The following is a 22,626-nucleotide window of genomic DNA, read 5'->3' as shown; positions in this document are numbered from 1 at the left end:
TGAAATAATAAATGATGATAGCTACTAATTTTTTATAGTATAATGAATTAGAGCACCAGACCTTGGTCTGCAGGTTAGAAAGACCTGAGTTCAAATCTTGCCTATGACAATTACTAGTTTTCTAGCTATATGATCCTGAGCAAGTCATTTAACCAGTCTGCCTTAGTTTCCCTTGTCTGTAAAATGGCGAGAATAACAGCATCCTAATCTCATAAGGATTTTGTGATGATAAAATGAGTATTTGTAAAGCACTTAGTAAAACTTAAAGCACTATATAAATGCTATTATTGTTATTATTCACTATCATTCAGTATATTCAAGAGAAAAGATCCCTAGAGTAAGTAAGCTGTAGTCTCACAGCCAGAAGAATAATCAGAGTACTTTGGAATATTAAAAATATCTTTATCTGAATCATTGTCACATGTTTCTTTCCAACAGGAATTAAAATCAGACTTTCCCACCCCTGAATGAAAATAGGCAAAAGGATTCATTATTAACTGAGACACCCAAAGGTCCATATGTAGTCTTTATTTTTTTTATAACCCATACCTTCTGTCTTTGAATCAATGCTGAGTATTGGTTCTAAGGCACAAGAATGATAAGGGTTAGGCAATGGAGGTTAAGTGACTTGCCCAGGGTCACACAGCTAGGAAGTATCTGAGATCAAATTGAAACCCAGCACCTCCCATTTCTGAGCCAGTTCTCAGTCCACTGAGCTACCCAGCTTCCCCCAGGGTTTTCTTAACTATATCTTTAGATGTAAAGGAGGAGGGTTCCAGGGGTTGGAGGGCTTTGGCGTAGGAGGTAAGTGGAATGAGAAAAAAGACCTTTGAGAAATTTTACTTGGGAAGCTAGTGTTTAAATTTATGCTTAAGGCCATCAGTCCAAGTTTTATCTCAACTAATTGACTGATTCTACCCAGTTTTGTCTTTTACTGTTATTCATAAGAGCATGCAAAAAAAAAAAAACATTCCTTAAAGAAATAAGGCAAGAGAAGAAATCTGCTGTAAAGTATTTTTAAAGAAACAGCTTACTCTAAATTGCCATGAAGGAAGATGACCAATTAAAACAGTTAGGCTTTGCAACCTACAATAAATTTCCCTACTTCACAATAAAACACTAAGAATGTCCCAAAACAGCCCCGGAGAGATCAAAATAGGAATCATACAAATTTGTCTTCCTAGAAATGAGCAGATGAATATCATAAAAATGATGCTGAATAAGAGACAATGGGAAGATGGGCACATCAACGCATTGCTGGAGGAACTGCGAATTCATTTATCCATTCTGGAAAGCCATTTGAAATTTTGCTAAAGAAGCAATTGAAATATCCATGTCCTTTGAGGCATGGAAGGACCCTCAAAGAGGTGAAAGATAGGAAGAAAGGTCAGGCTGTACGCACCAAATTACTGAGACAGAGGAGCCTGGAAAGACTTGGATGACCTAATGTAGGGTAAGTAAATAGAACCAAGAAAACAATAAACAGTAGGAATGACAAGAACAAAACAGGATACCCTAATGAGAGAACACATGTAAAAGTGCTTCTCACACCTTAAAGTGCTCTATAAATGCTATCATAATGAATTAACTTGTCCCCCCAAAAGGAAGAAGAAAATGCACTTCCTGCTCTTCTTTGAAGAAGTGGAGAACTGGATATGGCACACTGCAGATCCTAGACCTGGGAGAGTCCATGGATGCATCTCCAGGGTAGTTCTACTGATTGTTCCACCCCACCCCTGGCTTCTTTTTGGTTTTTGTTATAATAGATGGCTCACTCACTGGGACATGGAGGTGAAGCTATATTGTTAAATGAAAATGGGAAAACAGAAGAGAGCAAGAAAAGCTATAAATGACTTCAGTGAAGAATTATCATTATGGTAGCTCCCTGACTGCCACATCCTTTGTAAGCAGTTCTGTAGCCATTTGATTAGCACTAGAGTAACTCTGGGAGGCCCTTGTTCTGTTAGAACCCCAGAAGGTCCAAAATGGAGAGGGATTTGTGTGTGGCATTTTATTTTCCAGGCAAGAGGCTAAACTTCCTCAGCTTTCTTTGGCTTCGGATCTCATGCCCAGTCCCAAAGTGTGCATGTATACTGGATAGAAGTGACTAATAATCACAGAGAGTCCAAGGATGCTTGAAGTTCTCTGTTACTTTCAATACAAGTTTATCGGGAAATATTTGACCAATACTGGGCATTCTCCCACAACTCCAATTCTCCAGTGGACTTAGGGCATGATTAAGATCAATAACGGGTACTTGGCATAGACTCCTCCTGCCCTAATGTAGACAAAGTGCACAGATTCATTTGCTCCTAAAGAAAGCAGTCAAACATTTCAGGCTTATTTGTGCCCTTCACAGGTCATTCCTGGATCATCTCTTAACAACTGAAATGATCCTCTCAGTTTATGGGGGACCATCAGACTCACAATTAAGAATTTCTTTTCTATTTTTGAATTTTATTTTTTCCTTTCTATCTCTTAAGCAGCAGTGCCATCTACTGGATAAATATTAACATGACACTAGGTGACGAGAGAACTTAGCAAAAGGGAGAATCTTTCCTGTGCACTGAAGTTCTTGATTTTGTTGTTGTTTTTTCTAAAACTTGACACGGGTGGGTATGGAATGAGGGGTTCCACAGGAAACAGATTCCTCCTCATTTCCAGGACCCAATATTGAAGAGTACTGACCACAGTCAAGAGGCATTCCCCAATCGATGTCATTTTTGTGCCCTTCAAGTACAAAGATCTCGACAACCAAAAACCAATCCCAACTGACAAATAATCAAAGGATACAGTTTTCAGAAGAAATCAAAGGGGTTAATAGTCATATAAAAATGCTCTACATCACTATTGATAAGAGAAATGCAAATTAAAACAACTCTGTGATATCATCTCATACTAATCAAATTGACTAACATGACTAACATAACTAACAAGAATGATGAATGTTGGGAGAATGTGGAAAAATCAGGTCATTAATGGTGGAGTTGTGAACTGATCTAGCCATTTCTAGAGAACAATTTGAAACCATTCCCAAAAGACTATATAAAACTGCATACTTGGATCCAGCAATAGCACTTAGGTCTGTATCCCAAAGAGATCAAAGGAAAAGGAAAAGGGTCTATATTTATAAAAATATTTATAGCCACTTTTTGTGGTGGCAAAGAATTGGAAAGCAAGAGCGTGTCCATCATTTGGGGGATGGTTGAACAAGTTGCAAGATATGATTGTGATGGAATACTATTGTTCTGTAAGAAATCATAAAGGGATATTTTAAAAAAAACCTGGAAAAACTTATATAATAGATGCAGTAATGTAATGAGCAGAACCACAAGAACATAGTGTGATGATTAAATTGTGAGTGACTTAGCTATTCTCAGCTATATAATGCTCAATGAAAATTCCTAAGGACTTATGATCTTTAAAAAATACCATCTAGCTCAACAGAAGGAATTGATAAAGCCTTTGAGTGCAGATTTGAAGCATAATTTTTCACTTTATTTTTTATTGCTGTTTTATAACATAGCTTATGTAAAAATATATTTTGTATGATTTTATGTGTACAATTAATATTATATTTCTTACTTTCTCAATGGGTGAGGAAGAGGAGGACAGGAGGAAGAGGATTCAAAACTTAAATTTTTTTAAAGAATATTAAAAAAATAACAATTAAAATTTTAAAAAAGAATCATATATAAGCTTTCATCTTTATAATATTATTCTTTTGCTATCTGATAAAGAGCAGCTAACTCCAGAAAGGGAACTATTTTCTGGATATTCACAGTGAGCTCAAATTGGGATATTTTCCTAAATAAATTCATATGGGACCCATTTTTCAGGGATAGGAATTTGTATTTGTTTTTCTAACCCTACAAGTCTTGGATTTTCCTATACAGACACTTCAAGTGCTTCATGGCTCTTGAGGTATTTGGGGTTTTGCTATGTAAAGAGAGCTACATCTAGCCATGGGTAAAATTCTAGCTAAGGAAGATCATCCCAAGGGCCTGCTATCTGGAACGATGATGCAGACCTAAGGAAAGGCAATTTAGTTTCATTGATTTTCCCCTATTACCTCTAACAATGGGCACAGATGGAGATGGGGGGAAAGGACCTGGTGACATTATCAGATTTCTGCCCAGGTTTAGTAATCTTGCATAGTAATTCTGGTTATCATGAGAGGCTATCAAATACCTTTCATCACACTTGGAATAAAGGTCACTACCATTCAGGACCCTCATGAACCTCAGTTTCCAGTAAAATCAATAGCAACTTAAAATCTACTTTTGAAGAGGAGTGGGATGATATGGGATGCAAAAGAGCAGGGGCAGGAAGGATTTCTTGTCTTATGAAATGCTCTATGGTCACCTTCAGTTTTTGTCCACATAACAAATACAAACTTTATATAGTGTAGGGTTTCACCTCTCTTGCAGTACTCACAAGAAATGCATTATTCCAAACAAAAAGACAAACAAAAAAACCCAGATGCATTGTTTTCTCTTTTTTTTCTTTAATATGCAGTCAGAAGGATTTCAAATCAAGCTAAGAACAATTTGCAGACATAAAATTTGTTTTAAAGTCCATAACTTGTAATCAAAAGCAGTTGGTTTTAGAAATACAATGTAATTATCAATGCCACGCTGGGCCCTTGGTTTTACAAGCACCATTCTTTAAAAACAAAGTTGCCAAGTGAGTACACAGAAAAGGAACAAGGTTTTTACACCAACCAAATGGAGAGAGAGAGACAGAGACAGAGAGACAGAGAGACAGAGACAGAGACAGAGAGAGAGTCCTAGTTCTAGACAAAAATATGACTCAAGTGAAATGTCTTCAGTGCTCTAGCCTCCCTGCTACTACCCTTTATCCACTCTACCTCCAATTCCCAACCCTTTCAGGTTTCTCTTCAAATCCAACTGTCAAAACCTATTCTCAGGAAATTGCCTGAAACTCACTCACACAAAAATATGACTAATAATAACTTAAAGTCAATCCTGCTGAAAAGCAATAAAAAAAATTTTAAGCTCAAACACTAAGCTAAAAAATGAAACTTTTAGGGCAGGGGAAGATTTCAGACATTATGTTCAGGGAGGATTCTTTTAGGCTATAAGGACTTCTTGGAACCCCTAAAAGTCTGACCTTCTTCCCCCTCTCTTTCCCTACCTGGGGTCAATTGTCTCCTGTGCCAAGATGATCACTAGTTGGAGATGCTTCAGAAAAAATTTGGACTAACTGATCTCTGAGGTATTTGTCAATTCAGTTCAATACAAAAGCATTTATTGAGTGTCTACTGTGTGCCAGGCGCTGTTCTAGGTACTGGGGATACAAAGACAAAAAATTTTTAAAGCATTTGTCTTCAAGGAACTTATATTCTACAGGGGAAAACAACATGTAAGAAGATGAGTAAATGCAAAATAACATGAGGAGAGAAGAGCTTGAAGGAAGCAAAGTATTCTAAAAAGCCCTGGTGAGGAGGGACAGCCTGTACAAAGAAGGAGAGGTGGAGGTAGAAGGTCAAAGCTGAGGAATAGCAAGTAAGCTGTGAATTAGAGGTCATTCTAAATCATTAGCTTTCCCTTGTTCTGATTATTATGTTTCATTCTACATGGTGAACAAAAATTCTCTTTACAGTGATTTATAGTATCTTGTCTTCCATTCTGAGTGCATCATATTTCATGTATATCCATGTTCTCTTAAATATTTTCATTCATGTTGAAGGCTGAATATTAGTAGTGTGGCATCATAAAAAGAATTTTGGATTTGGAGTCAGAAAATCCTGTTTCTCTTATAATAACCTTTGCTACTTTGAACTAGTCTCTTAATATTTCCAAATCTGTTTTCCTAATCTAGAAAATGAGGACAATGTTGTTGTTTAGCCATCGGAATCTTCATGATCCCATTTGGGGTTTTCTTAGAAAAGATAAGAATTTGCCATTTCCTTTTCCAGCTCATTTTACAGATGAGGAAACTGAGACAAACAGGGTTAAGTGACTTTCACACAGATACTAAGTATTTAAGACCAGATTTGGATTCAGAATGATGAGTCTTCCTGACTCCAGGCCCAGCACTCTGCCCACTGTGCCACTTCACTGCCCATAAAATAAGGACAAAATTAACTGTGATAGCAACGTCACAGGGTTATTATGAGGATTGAATGTGATGATAAATGAAAAGCACTTGCTGCAGTTGTTGTTATAAAGAAAGTTCTTAATGGCTGTTTTCTAATAATTGACATTTGTCAGTTAAATTAGGAAATCCCCTTCAAAATGGTTCAAAGATAATTATGTGATGTCAAATTTTGACTTGCAGGGCACAGGACCATATTCAAACTTGGGCTAAATCCACTGTTCATTGGATGGGTTTAATAACTGAAACTGTGAAGGCATGAAGTGCCAAGTGCTCATCTTGCAAAGGGACCTTGAGCTCAGCCTAGATACTCCACGATGTAGGACTACTCGAGTTTAGAATGTGTCCTCCACAACTCTCCTTATTTTCCATTCCCCTCTCTAAGTGTAAAATGCACTCTAGGTGAGACACAAAAGACAGAACAATCCTAGTGTTTGGGGTCTTTAGATGACTCAATTATGAACCTTGTTTCCTTGTTTAGGATGAAGAGAGTAGAGAAGCCAACCCTCAAAGTGCCTGGCAACCTCCACCACCAACTGATCCCCCAAGGGTCAGAATTCAGCGATGAGAGTTATAGTTGCTGCTAGTTACATTCACTTACAATAGTCTTCAAGAACATGGAGATGTTGGGCACATTCAACTATTAAACAGCATTGCTAAATTTACCTTATATCAACTTAAACTCATTTCAGAATTGCCATTTAAATCATGGCTGCAGCCATATTGAACATAGCACAAACCCCAACAATCATATACATTTGCCACTCACAGAATATAATGGCTCTGTTATAGTTCTTTGTCAGATTGCTCTTCTAGCAAGGTGTAAAAGTGAATTCAGATTTTCCTGTTACTTAGGGAAATTAAAAGTAGAATACACATTTGGAAAAAATACATCAGAACATGGAATTTTTCTGTGGAGTTCAGTTGTCTTTCATCTTTAACTCCTATGCATCTTATTCCAAGTTTTTTTTAATACTAAAGAATAGAAAGCCTCCCTCGAGAGTTGGTGGAATACATGAGCTACATTCCCAAATCAACAAACATCTTCGGGAAAGCAGATACTTTTTATAATTTTGAATAAAATGAAAGTTGCTTTGTATAATATAATATGCATAGATGTTCCAGTTAAAGTCTTTATTCTTTCAAAAGACAAATGAGACAACTCTTTTGTAGTTACAGTGCTCCAAGTTCACCTTTCCACAAGATCCCTTTGTTATGAAAAATCTTAAACTGGTGTTTATAAGTAAAGCCATAAAAGCAAATTTAAAAATAATGCTCCAAACTGAAAGGACTGAAAATTCTAATCACCAAATGCTGGATAAACTAAATACAATTGTTCAAGCAATCAGCTAATTACAAAAAATCTGACCTAAATATGGTGGGATAATACATTGAACTGTGTGAAACAAAATTCAACCACCAGTGTTTCAGTGCGATCATTCCCAGATAGCACAAACAATGATTTCTGTCTGCTCGAATTGAATCAACAATCCCACATTTTAGTTTCTTTGGCACTGAGCCCTAACAGAGATAGGTCCTAAAGATTCTGGAGAAGTAGATTTTTGATTGTATAAAGAATTTGTATTGTTTCTTGGATAGGTCCATGACATTATAAAGTTTGGATTAATCCATATTGCCCAATCATGTTTCTCACAACAGAAGAAGTGCGTGGTTTGTTTTTTTTTCTTCACTATATATAAGCCTAAAATTTCTCAGGACTTCCAAAGCTGCTATTTCAACCTGAGGACTGATTAATATTTATTTGACCCTTTGTTCATGACTTCCCCCTCCCCAACATATTTCAGTGAAAAGAGCATGCTGTTCAGGATAGCTTTTGTTGTTGTTTCTCTCAAAGAACTGAGTAATAGTTTAAAATTTCTAATAGCATCATATTAAACATATAAAGTAGGTTCAATACCAACCATAATGTCTATACTTATATAGGGTGCTAAGTACATTTGGGAAAACTTTAACAATGTAACAATTACATAATATTTAGTGTTCTCGTCTGAAAACGAAATTGGCTTATATTACAAATTCAATCTTTAGTTGAAACCTCTTGATGATTCCCACAACAGATAATCAGATTCATTGATGTTCAAAATCAAACTAGATCCCAGAGTGTTTGATGTGTGAAGGACCTTACTAATGAGAAAAGATTCAAGGAAAGAACTTCTTGACAAAACCTGTTTTAATCGAAGTACAATTTGTCTGAGTTGTACTATCCTAGGGTATGTCAATGATGTGGAAACAAGCATTCACCTACACTACAAGAAACTAACATTTCATTTTCAATGTTCGTAAGACTAAGGTATAATGATGGTGAAATAAGACCAACCTCAGTTGAGATGAATCTGCCTGATTTAGTCATATGGAATCTCAGAATTCTTTTTGAAAATTGTGATCTGCCAATTCGATTATAACAAAGTTCAACAGGTTCGAACCTCCAGGAGCCCTAAACTACCAGTGTAGAGTAAAGTGCATATAAATTGGGATGGAGATAGCTCTTTTACAAATATGTTAATAAATAAGCTCACAGAAATCCCTGGTACGGGCTGGATTTTTGTTTTGTTTTGTTTTGTGGTGTGTGTGTGTGTGTGTGTGTATGTGTGTGTGTGTGTGTGCACACACGCACCGCAATGGGATCTTCAAAAGAACTTTTAGAATCAGAATCAGAATATGTGAGATTTTTTTTTCTACTAGCAGCAATGCAATGATCCAGGACAATTCTGAGGAACTTATGAGAAAGAGCACTATCCACACCCAGAGGAAAAACTGTGGGAGTAGAAACATAGAAGAAAAACTTATGATCAATCATGTGGTTCGATGGGGATATGATTGGGATTTTGATGTTAAAAGATCATTCTATTACAAATATGAATAACATGGAAATGGGTTTTGAACAATGATACATGTATAACCCAGTGGGATTGCTTGTCAGCTCCAGGAGGGGAGAAAAGGAAGAGGAAAGGGGAAGATCATGAATCATGTAACCATAGAAAAATATTATAAATAAATAATAAATAAATTTTCAAAAAAGAATATGTGAGGTCTAGAAGTAACTAGAGATCACCAAGCCTAGCTATAATTTTATAGATTAGTAAGGTGAGTCCTAAAGAGACTAAGCTTTGGAGGACTTTGCTGGATGAGATTGGAGACTAGAGCAGTTGTTCTATCTCTCAATAGGAATAGATCCTGATTCCTTGACTTGCCATGAGTTATATAAGTCAGGGGCCAAGCAGAGCTCTAGTCTTCCCTGGTCCTACCTCATTATTCTTTCCACTCTGATGCTGTTTCACAGCGATGGTAATATACAAACACTAAGAGGGAGGAAAAAATCAACATGACACCTGATAGAAGCAATAAATCACTACAACTGGGGCAGAGAAGAACCCCACTCCTTTGTCCTTCACCATTTGCTCAGCAGGTTATAGCTGGCAAGATTTCTTAAAAGGAGTTTTCACAATCATCTATTTGTTTGAAAATAGATTTAATAAACCCATTTCATAAGCTGTTGCAACAAGTGCTATATTCCTCTGTAAAAACACATGAGCCCAAACTATTGCTTATGTTCAAGATTGAGTCTATAGGTAAAGAGGGTAAAGAATAAAATCAGTTCCCAAGGAAGCAATCATCTATAAACTTATTTTTTTATTATTTTATTTATTCAGCTTAAAGGAAAAGCTGACTAGGGAAGAACGAAGTAATTTACAAGATTTTAGGAGTTGGGATGATTTCATTCAAATGAAATTAGATTTTATGTACATTTAAATGAAAACATGAATGAGCACATATCAAGCATGTCAAACTTCATGTATACATTGACACAGTGCAAAGAAATTCCAAAAGATAAAGGGCTGATGAGCACTCGATGACAGTCAAAATTTATAAGTAAATTCTCATGACCTGGTATTTATATTTTGGGGTGGAAGTCCAGAGAAGCAAAGTAACCATATACTCTTAGTTAAAACCTTTTCACATTTAAAACAGATAATTAACCCTGTGGATAGAATGGAAGTTTTCATAGCCCAAGATAATGCTGTCTCCCCAAAGGTAAAAGCAAAACCAAAAAAAAGCACCATATATGATAATATTGTTTTAAAGTTAAAATTAGGCTGATCACATGTGACGCTGATGAAAAGAATGGGAAAATTAAATGTCCTGTGTTTAGCTTTGTCTAAACACTGATGAATAAAATGTTTTAACTTTGTTTCTAGAGTTTGCTAAAATATAGTATAGTATATGAGGATGGAAACATTCAAATTGGGATAAACCTTGCATCAAATGAATATGATCATAAACATTTATGCATTTTTATCAAACTAATTAAATTAAATCTTTTAAAAGATATTGAAAGCAACCTATCTAGTTATCAAAACACACTAAGCTCCCCCCCAAAATTAACTCTTCCCTTAGAGGGATACAGAATTGATATTCCCATTCCCTTAAGTGAGGCTTGAAGAACTCTTAGAACAGATGGAAGCACCACTGAAGCTCATTTGTCCAGATGTACAGGAGCAAAGCAATACTTCCAGTCAACTTAAAACCCTAGTGGAGAAAAACATACATGGTCAGAGTTGTCACTTCCTTTTCATTTCTCTGAGCATGGCTTGAAATGAAAGAAGGGCAGGCAAGGTTTGTAGCAGTGAAACGTTTTAGCTTCTCCCAGAGGAATGACCAGGCTGTCTTTGCTGAAGACTCTTCATTGCTTAGAGAACCCTAAGCAGCCTAAAGGAGGGGCAGGAATGTCTGCTTCCTCATCCCTAAGAGTAAAAGGCATGGAAACAATACTACCTACATTTTTACATAGCACTGTATGCCCTCCAAAGTGTTTGAACATCCATTTCTCATGTGACCCCAAAACTGAGTCCCGAGATCCCCAGCTAATAAGTAAGTCAGTGGTGGAGCCAGGATTTGAATCCAAGTTTTCTGAGTTCTGCCTCTTAAGAGCTTGCCTACATCAACAGGGAACATCAATGTCTCTGAGACATACAACTGTGGTGGGCCATCCATCAGGGAAGACACATTTGAAAGGCTGGAAGATCTATGAAGAGTTTGAAATTTTTAATCTATCTAAACTAATCTCCACTTACTTAAATGTGTCTTCCTTATTGGAGAAGGGCTTCGGCTTCTTGGTGCCTACAACAAAACAGAAGAAGAAGAAAAGGTCAGATATATGGAACTTAAGCTCATAACAAAGTTATTTTTTTTCCCCTTAATACTAACTAAATAGTGACTTCGAGGCATGTCAGAATTATTCTTTTTTGGTTCTGAAGTTGTCAATTGTAGCTCTTATTAGACTTTATGAGAATATAATAATAATGTTTTAAAACTGGAAATTAAAGTTAGTTTGTCATAGTTTGAGGCAGCTCAAGGACACAGAGGATAGATCAATGGAGTTGGAATCAGGAAGATCTGGGTTCAAATATGACCTCACACACTTACTAGCTAAGTGACTCTGGGCAAGTGAGTTCCTTCATTTATAAAATGAGATGATAATAATACTTGCCCTCCTATGAGGAAGATAACACATAAATCACGGAAGATAACAGGTAAAGTGCTTGCAAAACAAAGAACTATATGAACTCTAGCTATTGTTAAGTTGCTTTATCATCTGTTAAAAATATACATGATATCAAAGTAGAGAAGCAGGATTGTTTAGAACTTTTTTCAGATTCACATAAACGACTTAAAGAAGAATCTGGAACTAAGGCCCAAGTGAACCTATGATCACATAATCTCTACTTTATGTGTGATTTTCATTCAAATCTTAGAACAAAGAGTATTAAAATCTAATGGAGAAGGAGAGTAAATCTGGTTCTTTCTCGATTTATTTCTATAGAAGAATAAACAACAATATTCCTGTTGATAGTACCATCATCCTCCAGGGTACCCAGGAGCAAAATCTCAAAGCCTTCTCTGACTTTCCCATCTCCTCCTTTAGATGCCATGTATGATCAAAGGTGAAGTGGTAGCCAAGCTTTCTCAACAACGTCTCTGACATCCAGCCCCTTCTCTCTAGGCACACTGCCAGGACCCTACTTCCCCTTTATAGCTTCTCACTCAGACTATTCTTCTGAGAAGAATAGAGCTAGAGCTTCTTCTCTGGTCTTCCTCCTTCCTTAGGCCCCTCATCCTTCCAACCTATGCTTCACATAACTTCCAAAGTGATCTTCCCACTGTGCAGGGTTAATCATTTTCCTGCTCAAAAGCTTCATGGCTAGCTCCCTATCGCCTAAGGAATCCGATACACCCTCCTATGCCAGGCACTTAAGGCTCTGACCTGAGCCTCCACAATTTGCCTCCCATTTACCACTCCAGCCTTCCTCTTTCTACTTTAGCCGTCTTTAGTACATCCTAGGTTCCAGACAAGCCATACTACTAATTGGTCTTTACCACCCTTTCCTACCACCTCTTATCTGGGGCACACACACCCCATTTTTTCATTTGTTGAAATAATTTTCTCTCTACAAAACCCAGCTCAAATGCTACCCCCTCCATGAAGCCTTGTGATCCATCAACAGCTCTGGTGGGACCTCAAAGATCATCTGGTGCAACACCTTCATTTTACAGAAAAGTAAACTGAGGCCCTGGGAAGTTAAATGGCTTTCTCTGAGTTATGCAGATAGTGTCAAAATCAGAACATGAATATGGATCCTTTGAATCCATAGTCAGTACTTTCTTCTCAGTTCCAAGCTGCCTCATGCTATGCTAGCAAATCACCATTCTTAACCCATTGATGGACACCATAATTGATCCAAATATAGATTTCTCCTCAAAATATAGACAGCAATCCTATCATGATGACACTTTGAAAAGATGAATGGAAATATAGAAAATATACACATATAGGTATACATAGGCATAAAACTGAAAACTGCATTATAGAAAAATTGAAAATTACTATATAAAAGTATATTTCACAGTGAGGTGTATTATTTTAAATTTCCTTTACAATTTTTTACTAATTTTTACCATTTGGGGTCTTTGTCATAAAGAGTACAGTAATGATAAAAATGAAAAAATAAATAAGGAGTGAGATAATAAACACAGGCTTTCTACAAACCAGATTTGGAAAAAGTCTGACCTATATTCAGGATCAATATAGCCATTAATTTCCTATTAGGAACTGTTAGAGGAATGAAAATTACTGCCTCCTCAAGATAAAAATGTGATTCATAGAATTCAAGATCATTAGACGGATAAATACCTCACTTTTAGCCGTACTGCTTTGGTGACGATGAGGGCTTAAACTCTTGCTTCTACTACGAGTGGTGGTTTTCGCAGGTAACCACTGCATCCAAAGACAGAAATGAAAAAGTCATAGGTATGGGAATAGCTTTGTACCCAATTATTACTGATTTTGACTATGGTGTCCTATTACTGATCATCAAAACTATTTACAACACTTTTGTTTCCTATATCTATAAAATACTATCCTCTGGTTCCTGCTGCAATGCAAATGGGTGTTTTAATACAAGAAGTGATTATTTTCATGGGCAGGAACTGGAAAGAGCATTTTTTTTTGTCTTGTCTTTCAGTGAATAAAGTTTTTTTGTAATCATTTCAACAAAACTTCATTGCTATTTCTGAACTGAAACATGGAATTAGTTTTGTCATCTAGAACTCTTTACTATGATGTTATTCTTTATAATGGAATTTTACCTGTACTGTGCTGCATAAATTCCTTTTAATTCATTACAAAATTGAATTTATGCAAGAAAACTTGTTGGGTTTAATTCTCCTCCTGGTCTCCAGATAGATTTTCCCATTCCCCAGCTCAAAGGAAAGAGAAAGCAGAGGCTATTCTGTTTGCCTCCATGCTCTTATATGGTGACTGGGAATAGAACATTACTCTCTACTACAAAACTGACACAGCTTTCCAGGAAGCAGTGATACAAGCTATATGACGAACATTATACAGAATAGTCACACACCCACAACCACTATTGAAACCCATCAATGTTCTCCCAACCAAACCCCGTTGGGGGACAAAACATGGAAGGTCCTACACAGAGCAGGATGCTTGTGCACAGGGAGGCAATGCATCCAGGAGGAACACCAGTTTCAAGTTCTCAACTCCTCTCTAAAAATGAGAAGAGGGGAGGATCAGGTAAGGATTTGAGCAAAATCCTTAAAATTGATTGAGAATTTGAAATTTTGTAGTACTCCACAAGATCTCCATGATGGAGTGGGGTAAAGGATTTTGCCTCTATAATCTCACAATATAATCTCCAGAGAGGGTGAAAGTAAATAAATATTACTTCTCCCATTTACAGATGGAGAAGCTTAGTGCCCAGGAAAACCTGTTGAATTCCATGGCAGAGCCAAAGAACAGACTTAGTTTTCCTTGAGTCTACCCACTGGACCATACACTTCCTTCTCCCCTTTATGTGAAACCTTTTCAAATGATTGTTTTTATGAAATTCTTTGTGGAATCAATGGATCGTGTGGCGTTTGGTTATAAAAACCGTCAGGAATCTGTGAGGAAAACAGTTTTGATGAGTTTCCATTCCATAATGACTCCGTACAAAAGCCGCTCTCGTGGTGACAACTTCTCCCTTCATAATGACAGTGTCATTCTCCACCAGAGCAGGCCACACGTGATAGAAGACCAAGGGAGCCGTGAAATCAGAGTCACAGCTGCGGCGATACCTATTTTAGACACATAGAGGAGAATTTTATCAGAGTGAAGACAGATAGGCTGAGAATAATGTGAAACTGGAATGAATCCATAGTGGATCACCACCAGAGCCACTTTTGATTCTAACTTCACTTGTAATTACCATAAAGGGACTAGATTTTAAAGTAAAGCAAAGAGCACAAGTAAGTTCTATCCTGGATGTACCAGATGTGAGTATCATGGACTGTTAGGGGCAATTCACTGGAGCATATACACATTAGGAGGACTGGGATGGTGAACAAGCTTTAAAGAATCATTGAGAAATAGTTCGGATAAAGACATATGTTTGGCTTAAAGAAGAGAAAAAAGGAGGGAAACAAGATAAAATTCACTGGCGTCTCCTTGAGCTTCTGAGGGCTGAGTCAGGATCAATGGGTGAAAGTTATAAACAGCAGAAAAAAGGCTCATCATAAAGGAGAATTTTCTAATGAACAGCTATGTCTAATGGTGTCCTAGTCTAAGGTGCATGTCAGGGAGCTTTCTTTCATTAGATATATTTAATCAAAGGACAGTAGGCCTCTGTTAGGGATTCTGTCCTGGGAGAAAGGTTAGACTGCATGGCCTCTGTGATCCCTTTATAATTTTAGTATTCCACAATTTTGTGATTCTAAAATTTGCCAATGATATCAAGTGGCAAATTCTCCTAGGGAGAAATATACACAAAAGAAATGGGGAAAATTTCATTAAATATCTTGCAAAACAAACTATAGAAAAAATTATCTGAAACCTAGATATTGATTGAAGACTAAGAGTAGCAATGACAGCAGCTAGAAAACATGAGATATGAGATACAATAAAATCCATTATTATTGTAATACTATAATATTACTGTAATATTGTATTAATAACTATATATTATATTTGGTATATGAAAGTACTTATTATTCTCCCCTTATGACCATATGTGGCTATTGAATAGCCATTAAAAGTAAAAAAAAAAACCCTAAAAACCAAGCAAAGTCTAGAACTGTGATTCCCAATTCTGGTTTGGTTACAATTTAGAGATTCCGTTTATATGGAGAGGCAAGATTTAAGTGTTCTACTCAGAGTTTAAAAAGACAAAATTAATTTTAATTTCTAATTATTGGGGGGGGAAGCCCTCCATGGGGAACTTTTAGAAGGGAAACTACTATCAAACTGAAATAGATAATTCAAAATTTGGAAAGACTGGGAACCAGTGTTCTGATATGATTATGATACCTTAAATATTCAATAATACAATTATGTATTTAAATGGCACCTTTTTTCTAAGATCCTTCAATCATGTATATTAACCAACACTATATCCCAATGAGTTACATTTACACTACAATTGAATCCCACTTAATAAAGAAAAAAGTTGTTCAAAGTGAAGTGTCCTATAATAGTTATTATTACTGTAATAACAGTAATAAGGAGGCAGCCACACCTGGGGGCCAAGCTATGTCTTTTGACTCCATTGTCAATGTTCTTTCTCCAGGATAACATTCTCCCAAAGTTGGGGATGGTCCCACATAGGCTCAGAAGCTACACTCTAACTGATTTGTAAGATATTTCTTAGCTTTTATTTCTGTAAATAAGTTTTCTTACTTGTTATCATTAAAAACCTCTCCATCAGCACCAAATGCAATATCTAGGGGAGGCTCCAAAGTCTGCATTGCAAATGCAATATAACACATCTCCTTGATGAAGCAGTTGATGAGCTTATAGTCAACTTGAGGTGGAAAAGAAATCTTGGGGTTCATATTCATGGCACAAATCACATCCTGAAAATATAAAATACATTATTCATTTGTGACAAGAAATTAGGATCTCCTAAAGCTTTTATATATGTGGGAGATAAGAAAAATGGATTTGGGTGGGCCATAGTAAAAAGAGAAGAAAAATGCATTTAGAAAAAGAATGGAAATTAAAGCTTTACTATTGCCTACTCATGCTATAAGAAACAAAGAAGGAAGGACAATAATAGAAACAAATAAGCAAGAAGAGGAGAGAGCCCAAAAGGAAATTTAAAACATACAATGTCAGCCTAAGCAATGCAAGATGGAGAATACAAATGAGTGGCTTTTTTCTTACCATTGCCTTTATTTTTGCCTTGCTAAGCAAATTCAAGATTTATCTATACTGGAGATCTTGTTCATAACTTATCTTAAGGACATAAAATAAAGTACTATGGTCAACTTAGTCCAGTAAAACTTCCAAAGAAGCCAAAGTCAATAAATGCCTAGCAAACGATGTAACTCTCCTCTCTCTCTCTCTCTCTCTCTCTCTCTCTCTCTCTCTATCTATCTATCTATCTATCTATCTCTATCTCTCTCACTCTCTCTCTTGCTCTTGCTCTCACTCTCGCTCTCTTGTTCTCTCTCTCAACATATATATTTAATATGTATACACATATGTATGTACATATGTAAATGTTAGAATTATAGCAATAAAGTAGATGTTGACTTCCTCTCCTAAAGTAGAGGTTACAAAAATGAAATAAATTTATAGTGGCATAGATTATATTCTAGCTAACAACCTATTAACAGAGTACATTCATTATTAACAACCTCATTAACAGACTATATTCATTATTTTTAAAGTATCTGTTACTTACATTAACACTGTGTTGAACATCATATAAATCAAGATGGCCAGCTGTGTAATCCATGACAGCAGTCTCGAGAGATTCTGGGCCTCCATGACTGGGTGTTAAACATTTCTTCACATGTACTTTGAAGTGTATGAATGCCAGCTTGGCTACATGGAAAGACTCCTGGATGTTTTTTAAAAAAAATGCCATATTTTTTCTTAGCGAAAGAGATGGTAAAGCAGGGACGATAAAATAGCCATAATCAAAACAAAATACTTTTTTGGTTTCCTGTTGACCTAAGATGTTAAGATAGAAGTTTTGGTATGGGAAGAAATTTTAAGGGTTTCAACAAAGTCTCCATCCTTAAATCAAAAAGTGCACAAATGAAAAGGCTAAGAGATTGAAGAGCTTTCAAACCAGCTGACAGTGATCTAAAATCTATGTTTGTCAATAATTATAGCATTGTGCATGGAAAGAGAGAAATAAATCATTTAAGTTCTAGAAACATTTCCCTAATCATGGCATTCTGTTGGTATTGGTACCAATCATACTATTGGTAAATAAAGATCAGGAAACATATGGTTTTACTATTAATTCACTATGTGACTTTGACCAAATCACTTGATCTTTCTGGGTTTATTTCCTCAATCATATAATGAATAGGTTGGACTAAATAATATCAAGTTTCTTAAAGTACTGAAATTTTATAGAATTATATATAGCATCATTATATACACATGTGCAAATATATATATATATACACATCATGGGGGGAGAGAGGAAGGAAGGAAGGAAGGAAGGAAGGAAGGAAGGAAGGAAGGAAGGAAGGAAGGAAGGAAGGAAGGAAGGAAGGAAGGAAGGAAGGAAGGAAGGAAGGAAGGAAGGAAGGAAGGAAGGGAGGAAGGGAGGAAGGAAGAGAGGGAGGGAGGGAGGAAGGAAGGAAGGAAGGAAGGAAGGAAGGAAGGAAGGAAGGAAGGAAGGGAGTGAGGGAGGGAGGGAGGGAGGAGAGGGAGGGGGAGGGAGGGAAGGAGGGAGGGGGAGGGAGGGAGAGAGAGAGAAAGAGAGAAAGAGAGAAAGAAAGAGAGAAAGAAAGAAAGAGAGAGAGAAAGAAAGAAAGAGAGAAAGAAAGAAAGAGAGAAAGAAAGAAAGAAAGAAAGAAAGAAAGAAAGAAAGAAAGAAAGAAAGAGAGAGAGAGAGAGAGAAAGAGAGAGAAAGAAAGAGAGAAAGAGAGAGAGAGAAAGAGAGAAAGAAAGAAAGAAAGAAAGAAAGAAAGAAAGAAAGAAAGAAAGAAAGAAAGAAAGAAAGAAAGAAAGAAAGAAAGAAAGAAAGAAAGAAAGAAAGAAAGAAAGAAAGAGAGAGAGAGAGAAAGAGAGAGAGAGAGAAAGAAAAGAAAGAAAGAAAGAAAGAAAGAAAGAAAGAAAGAAAGAAAGAAAGAAAGAAAGAAAGAAAGAAAGAAAGAAAGAAAGAAAGAAAGAAAGAAAGAAAGAAAGAAAGAAAGAAAGAAAGAAAGAAAGAAAGAAAGAAAGAAAGAAAGAAAGAAAGAAAGAAAGAAAGAAAGGAGGGAGGGAGGGAGGGAGGGAGGGATTTCTTTAATAAATTAATGATCTACTATAGCCTTTCCAAACCCTATTAGTAAACACCAAACTATGTGCAAACAGTCACCAAAGACATCAGTTATCACAGTAATTTTAGGTCATACCACTGTGGCAATATAGATGATCCTCTGCACTGTTTCCAAGTGATCAATGTATTGCTTGAGCAAGTTCTGAGCTTCCAGGCGGGCATAAGCATATGCATCACTAAAGCGGTCCAAGAGACAGGCTTTGCGAGTGGCATTGTTTGTCATCTTGTTGGATGGAATTGCTATAGAAGTCTCTAATGTGGGCTTCTCTTTCTTCCCCGGGCTGCCCGGCCTGCTGTAATAGCTGGTGCGGCTAGGAGACGGGCTCCTGGAGCGTTTGCTAGAGAAAAGGCAGGAAAAGCATTTTAAAACTCGGTCCCCAGCAGGTCGGGCCCTGGCACCAGCTCCTTCCCTTTACACACAGCATCACAGAGTTTGATGCGAGAAGGGCTTTAGAAGCCATCGCGTCCAAACTCCTTGTCTTAGAGATAAGGAATGGAGAGGCAGAGAGACTTGCCTCATGTCCCCTAGGAGAGGGGGCAGGCTTTAGACACAGATCCTCTCCTTCAAAATCTAGAGCCCTTTCCTCTCTGCCATTCCACCTTCTCTACAGTTGAAATTCTACCTGTGTCCCAGCTCAGAAATAGCCTGACCCTTTCTATCAGCCCCACATGAACACGCGTTGTGATAGCAGCCTGCCCTTCTGAAGCCTGTTCGATCCAAAGGGACGATTTTATTTGTTTGCCTGTCCTGGCAGCAGGGTACTCCTGTAGTTAAGGAATTGTGTGTCTTCACGTTGCCTCCGTTCTGATATCCTGGAACATCCCCCCAAATGCCACTTTGCTATGTACTGGACGGGCTAGCTTTGAAGAAATGGAACCAGAAACGGGAGTGCGTTCATGGGGGGGGGGGGGGGGGGGGGCGGGGAGGGGGCTGACCAATGATATGGAAAGTGTCCATAAGAGGACAAAGAAGACCATAGCAGAGACCAAAGTGGGGTTCAGGGAACCGGGAAGAAGTGTAAAGAGCCAGAAGAGGAACGGAGATTGTGGAATAAAGATGGTCCAAAATTAGGCTTAGCTTCCTCCGGCTCAGGACGGTCATTTCATTACGCCAGAACTCAATTCCACAAAGGAGCAAACGTTCATTCATTCGGCGACACAAAGCACTGATGAAAACAAGATTAAGAACCCGGCCTTGCTCTTAAAGAATAGATAGACTCTCTGGAGTGCAGGGCCATTGGGGCAGGAGCCCTAGATCTGGCATTAGAAGAGCTCGGGTTTGAGTCCTCGTGACTGTAAGGAAAGGGCCGGCATCCCTGAGCCTCAATATCTGCAAAATGGGAATAATATTTGCATTACTTATCTTCACAGGTTGTTATGGGGTAAGGAGTTTTGCAAAGCTGAAAGCGCTGAAATAAATGAGGGCTGTTATTATCACCATTAGGGGACACAAGACCTGTAAAATAATTACAGCCCAAATAAAATGAGTGCATTTAAGAAAAGTAGACAAGGGACATGAGAGTTCTTTAGGGCAAGAGCTCAGCTCAATTGAGGAGGGAGTAGGGCAGGATTCATGGAGTCACTGTGGAAGGGTGAGGAACATTTCAACAAGAGGAGAGGAAGGGAAGTAATGGTGAGGGAAAGGAAGAGCATTCTGGGCAGGGGGAAGGGATGAGCAAAGGCATGGGGACAGGAAGCCTAAGGTGTCTTCTTGATTCAGTGAGTATCTAGTTTGTCTGGAGTGTGGAAGTCGTAAAGTAGAATGTTATTAGATCCAGCTACAAAGATGAGTTGGTGACGGACTGTCAAGGGCCTTGAATACCAAGCCTAAGGAATGAACAACTTTGCTTAAGTTTCTAAGAGGAAGAGGGAAAAAAGACATAAGGCAAAGAGTGGGAAAGAAATTGCTCAGATCTAGAAGGGATAGAATCCTACAAGAAATATGGTCACCCCTTTTATAGAATGGGCTCCAAAGCCCCACTAAAAATTCGCCCATATGGCCCAAAGGCCTTCAGAAATGGGAACCCAACAGACAAAGGCCTCCTCCTTGCATTATGAGTTCAGGCTTTCAAGTCTGACTTCAAGTCATGAATTTTCTCAAAATATAATCCTCTGACTTGTTTCCTTTAGCTTCCGTGTTGGCATAAAATTCCCTTGGTGGGCATTTGTCTTCTTCACCCTTGCCTTTAGGACTTTAATAAATTCCTATGCTTCCTAAACATACAAAATATAGTTTCCCAAGTATAAAGAAACTCCTAGCAAAGTTGCAGGATACAAAATAAACCCGCATAAGTCATCATTTTCTATATTTTTTCTATATTTCTATATATTTCCAACACAGCTCAGCAGCAAGAATTAGAAAGAGAAATCCCATTCAAAATCACCTTAGACAAAATAAAATACTTAGGAATCTATCTCCCGAGACAAACACAGGAACTATATGAACACAACTATAAAACACTCTTCCACACAACTAAAACTAGACTTGAGCAATTGGAAAAACATTAATTACTCACGGGTAGGATGAGCCAATATAATAAAAATTACCATCCTACCCAAACTTATTTATCTATTTAGTGCTATACCCATTGAACTTCCCAAAAATTTTTTTACTAATTTAGAAAAAAACATAACAAAGTTCATTTGGAATAACAAAGGATCAAGGATAGCTAGGGAAGTAATGAAAAAAAAATACAAAGGAAGGTGGCCTTGCAGTCCCAGATCTCAGACTTTATTATAAAGCAGCAGTCATCAAAACAATTTGGTACTAGCTAAGAGACAGAAAGGAGGATCAGTGGAATAGACTTGGGTTAAGTGACCTCAGCAAGACAGTATATGACAAACTCAAAGATCCCAGCTTTTGGGACAAAAACCCACTATTTGACAAAAACTGCTGGGAAAACTAGAAGACAGTGTGGGAGAGATTAGGTTTGGATCAACACCTCACACCCTACACCAAGATAAACTCAGAATGGGTGAATGACTTGAATATAAAGAAGGAAACTTTAATAGCAAATTAGGTGAACACAGAATAGTACACATGTCAGATCTTTGGGAAAGGAAAGATTTTAAAACCAAACAAGAACTAGAAAAAAATCACAAAATGTAAAATCAATAATTTTAATTTTAAAAAGTTTTTGTACAAACAAAACCAATGAAACCAAAATGAAAAGGGAAGCAACAAATTGGGAAACAATTTCCATAACAAAAACCTCTGACAAAGGTCTAATTACTCAAATTTATAAAGAGCTAAAATCAATTGTACAAAAAATCAAGCCATTCTCCAATTGATAAATGGTCAAGGAACATGAACAGGCAGTTTTCAGCCAAAGAAATCAAAACTATTAATAAGCACATGGAAAAGTGTTCTAGATCTCTAATAATCAGAGAGATGTAAATCAAAACAACTCTGAGTTATCACCTCACACCTAGCAGATGGGCTAACATGACAGTCAAGGAAAGTAATGAATGCTGAAGGGGATGTGGCAAAGTAGGGACATTAATTCACTGCTGGTGGAGTTGTGAATTGATCCAACCATTCTGGAGGGCAATTTGGAACTATGCCCAAAGGGTGCTAAAAAGACTGTCTGCCCTTTGATCCAGCAATAGCACTGCTGGGTTTGTACCCCAAAGAGATAATAAGGAA

The 22,626-nt window shown here is 37.3% G+C and overlaps 1 protein-coding gene across 6 annotated transcripts in view; it reads right to left on the bottom strand.

Moving 5' to 3' along the window:
• SPATA18 (spermatogenesis associated 18) overlaps window positions 1-22,626 on the bottom strand; it is a 76,062-nt gene that overhangs the window by 18,871 nt on the left and 34,565 nt on the right. For 2 of the 6 annotated variants that reach the window (XM_056802610.1, XM_056802608.1), the window contains exons 6-11: window positions 19,057-19,318; window positions 17,382-17,540; window positions 16,373-16,548; window positions 14,592-14,775; window positions 13,331-13,414; window positions 11,214-11,259 (exon numbers count right to left, since the gene is read on the bottom strand). In XM_056802610.1, coding sequence (XP_056658588.1) covers window positions 11,214-11,259; window positions 13,331-13,414; window positions 14,592-14,775; window positions 16,373-16,548; window positions 17,382-17,540; window positions 19,057-19,318 — 911 coding nt within the window. Of the gene's footprint in view, window positions 1-10,409; window positions 10,669-11,211; window positions 11,260-13,330; window positions 13,415-14,520; window positions 14,776-16,372; window positions 16,549-17,381; window positions 17,541-19,056; window positions 19,319-22,626 lie in introns of those variants that run through there. The other 4 variants (XM_056802611.1, XM_056802612.1, XM_056802609.1 and 1 more) reach the window with 4 other exon arrangements.

This window comes from Monodelphis domestica, chromosome 6 (assembly GCF_027887165.1).
Source record: "Monodelphis domestica isolate mMonDom1 chromosome 6, mMonDom1.pri, whole genome shotgun sequence".
NCBI lineage: Eukaryota > Metazoa > Chordata > Mammalia > Didelphimorphia > Didelphidae > Monodelphis > Monodelphis domestica.
This window is presented reverse-complemented; position numbering and strand designations above follow the sequence as displayed.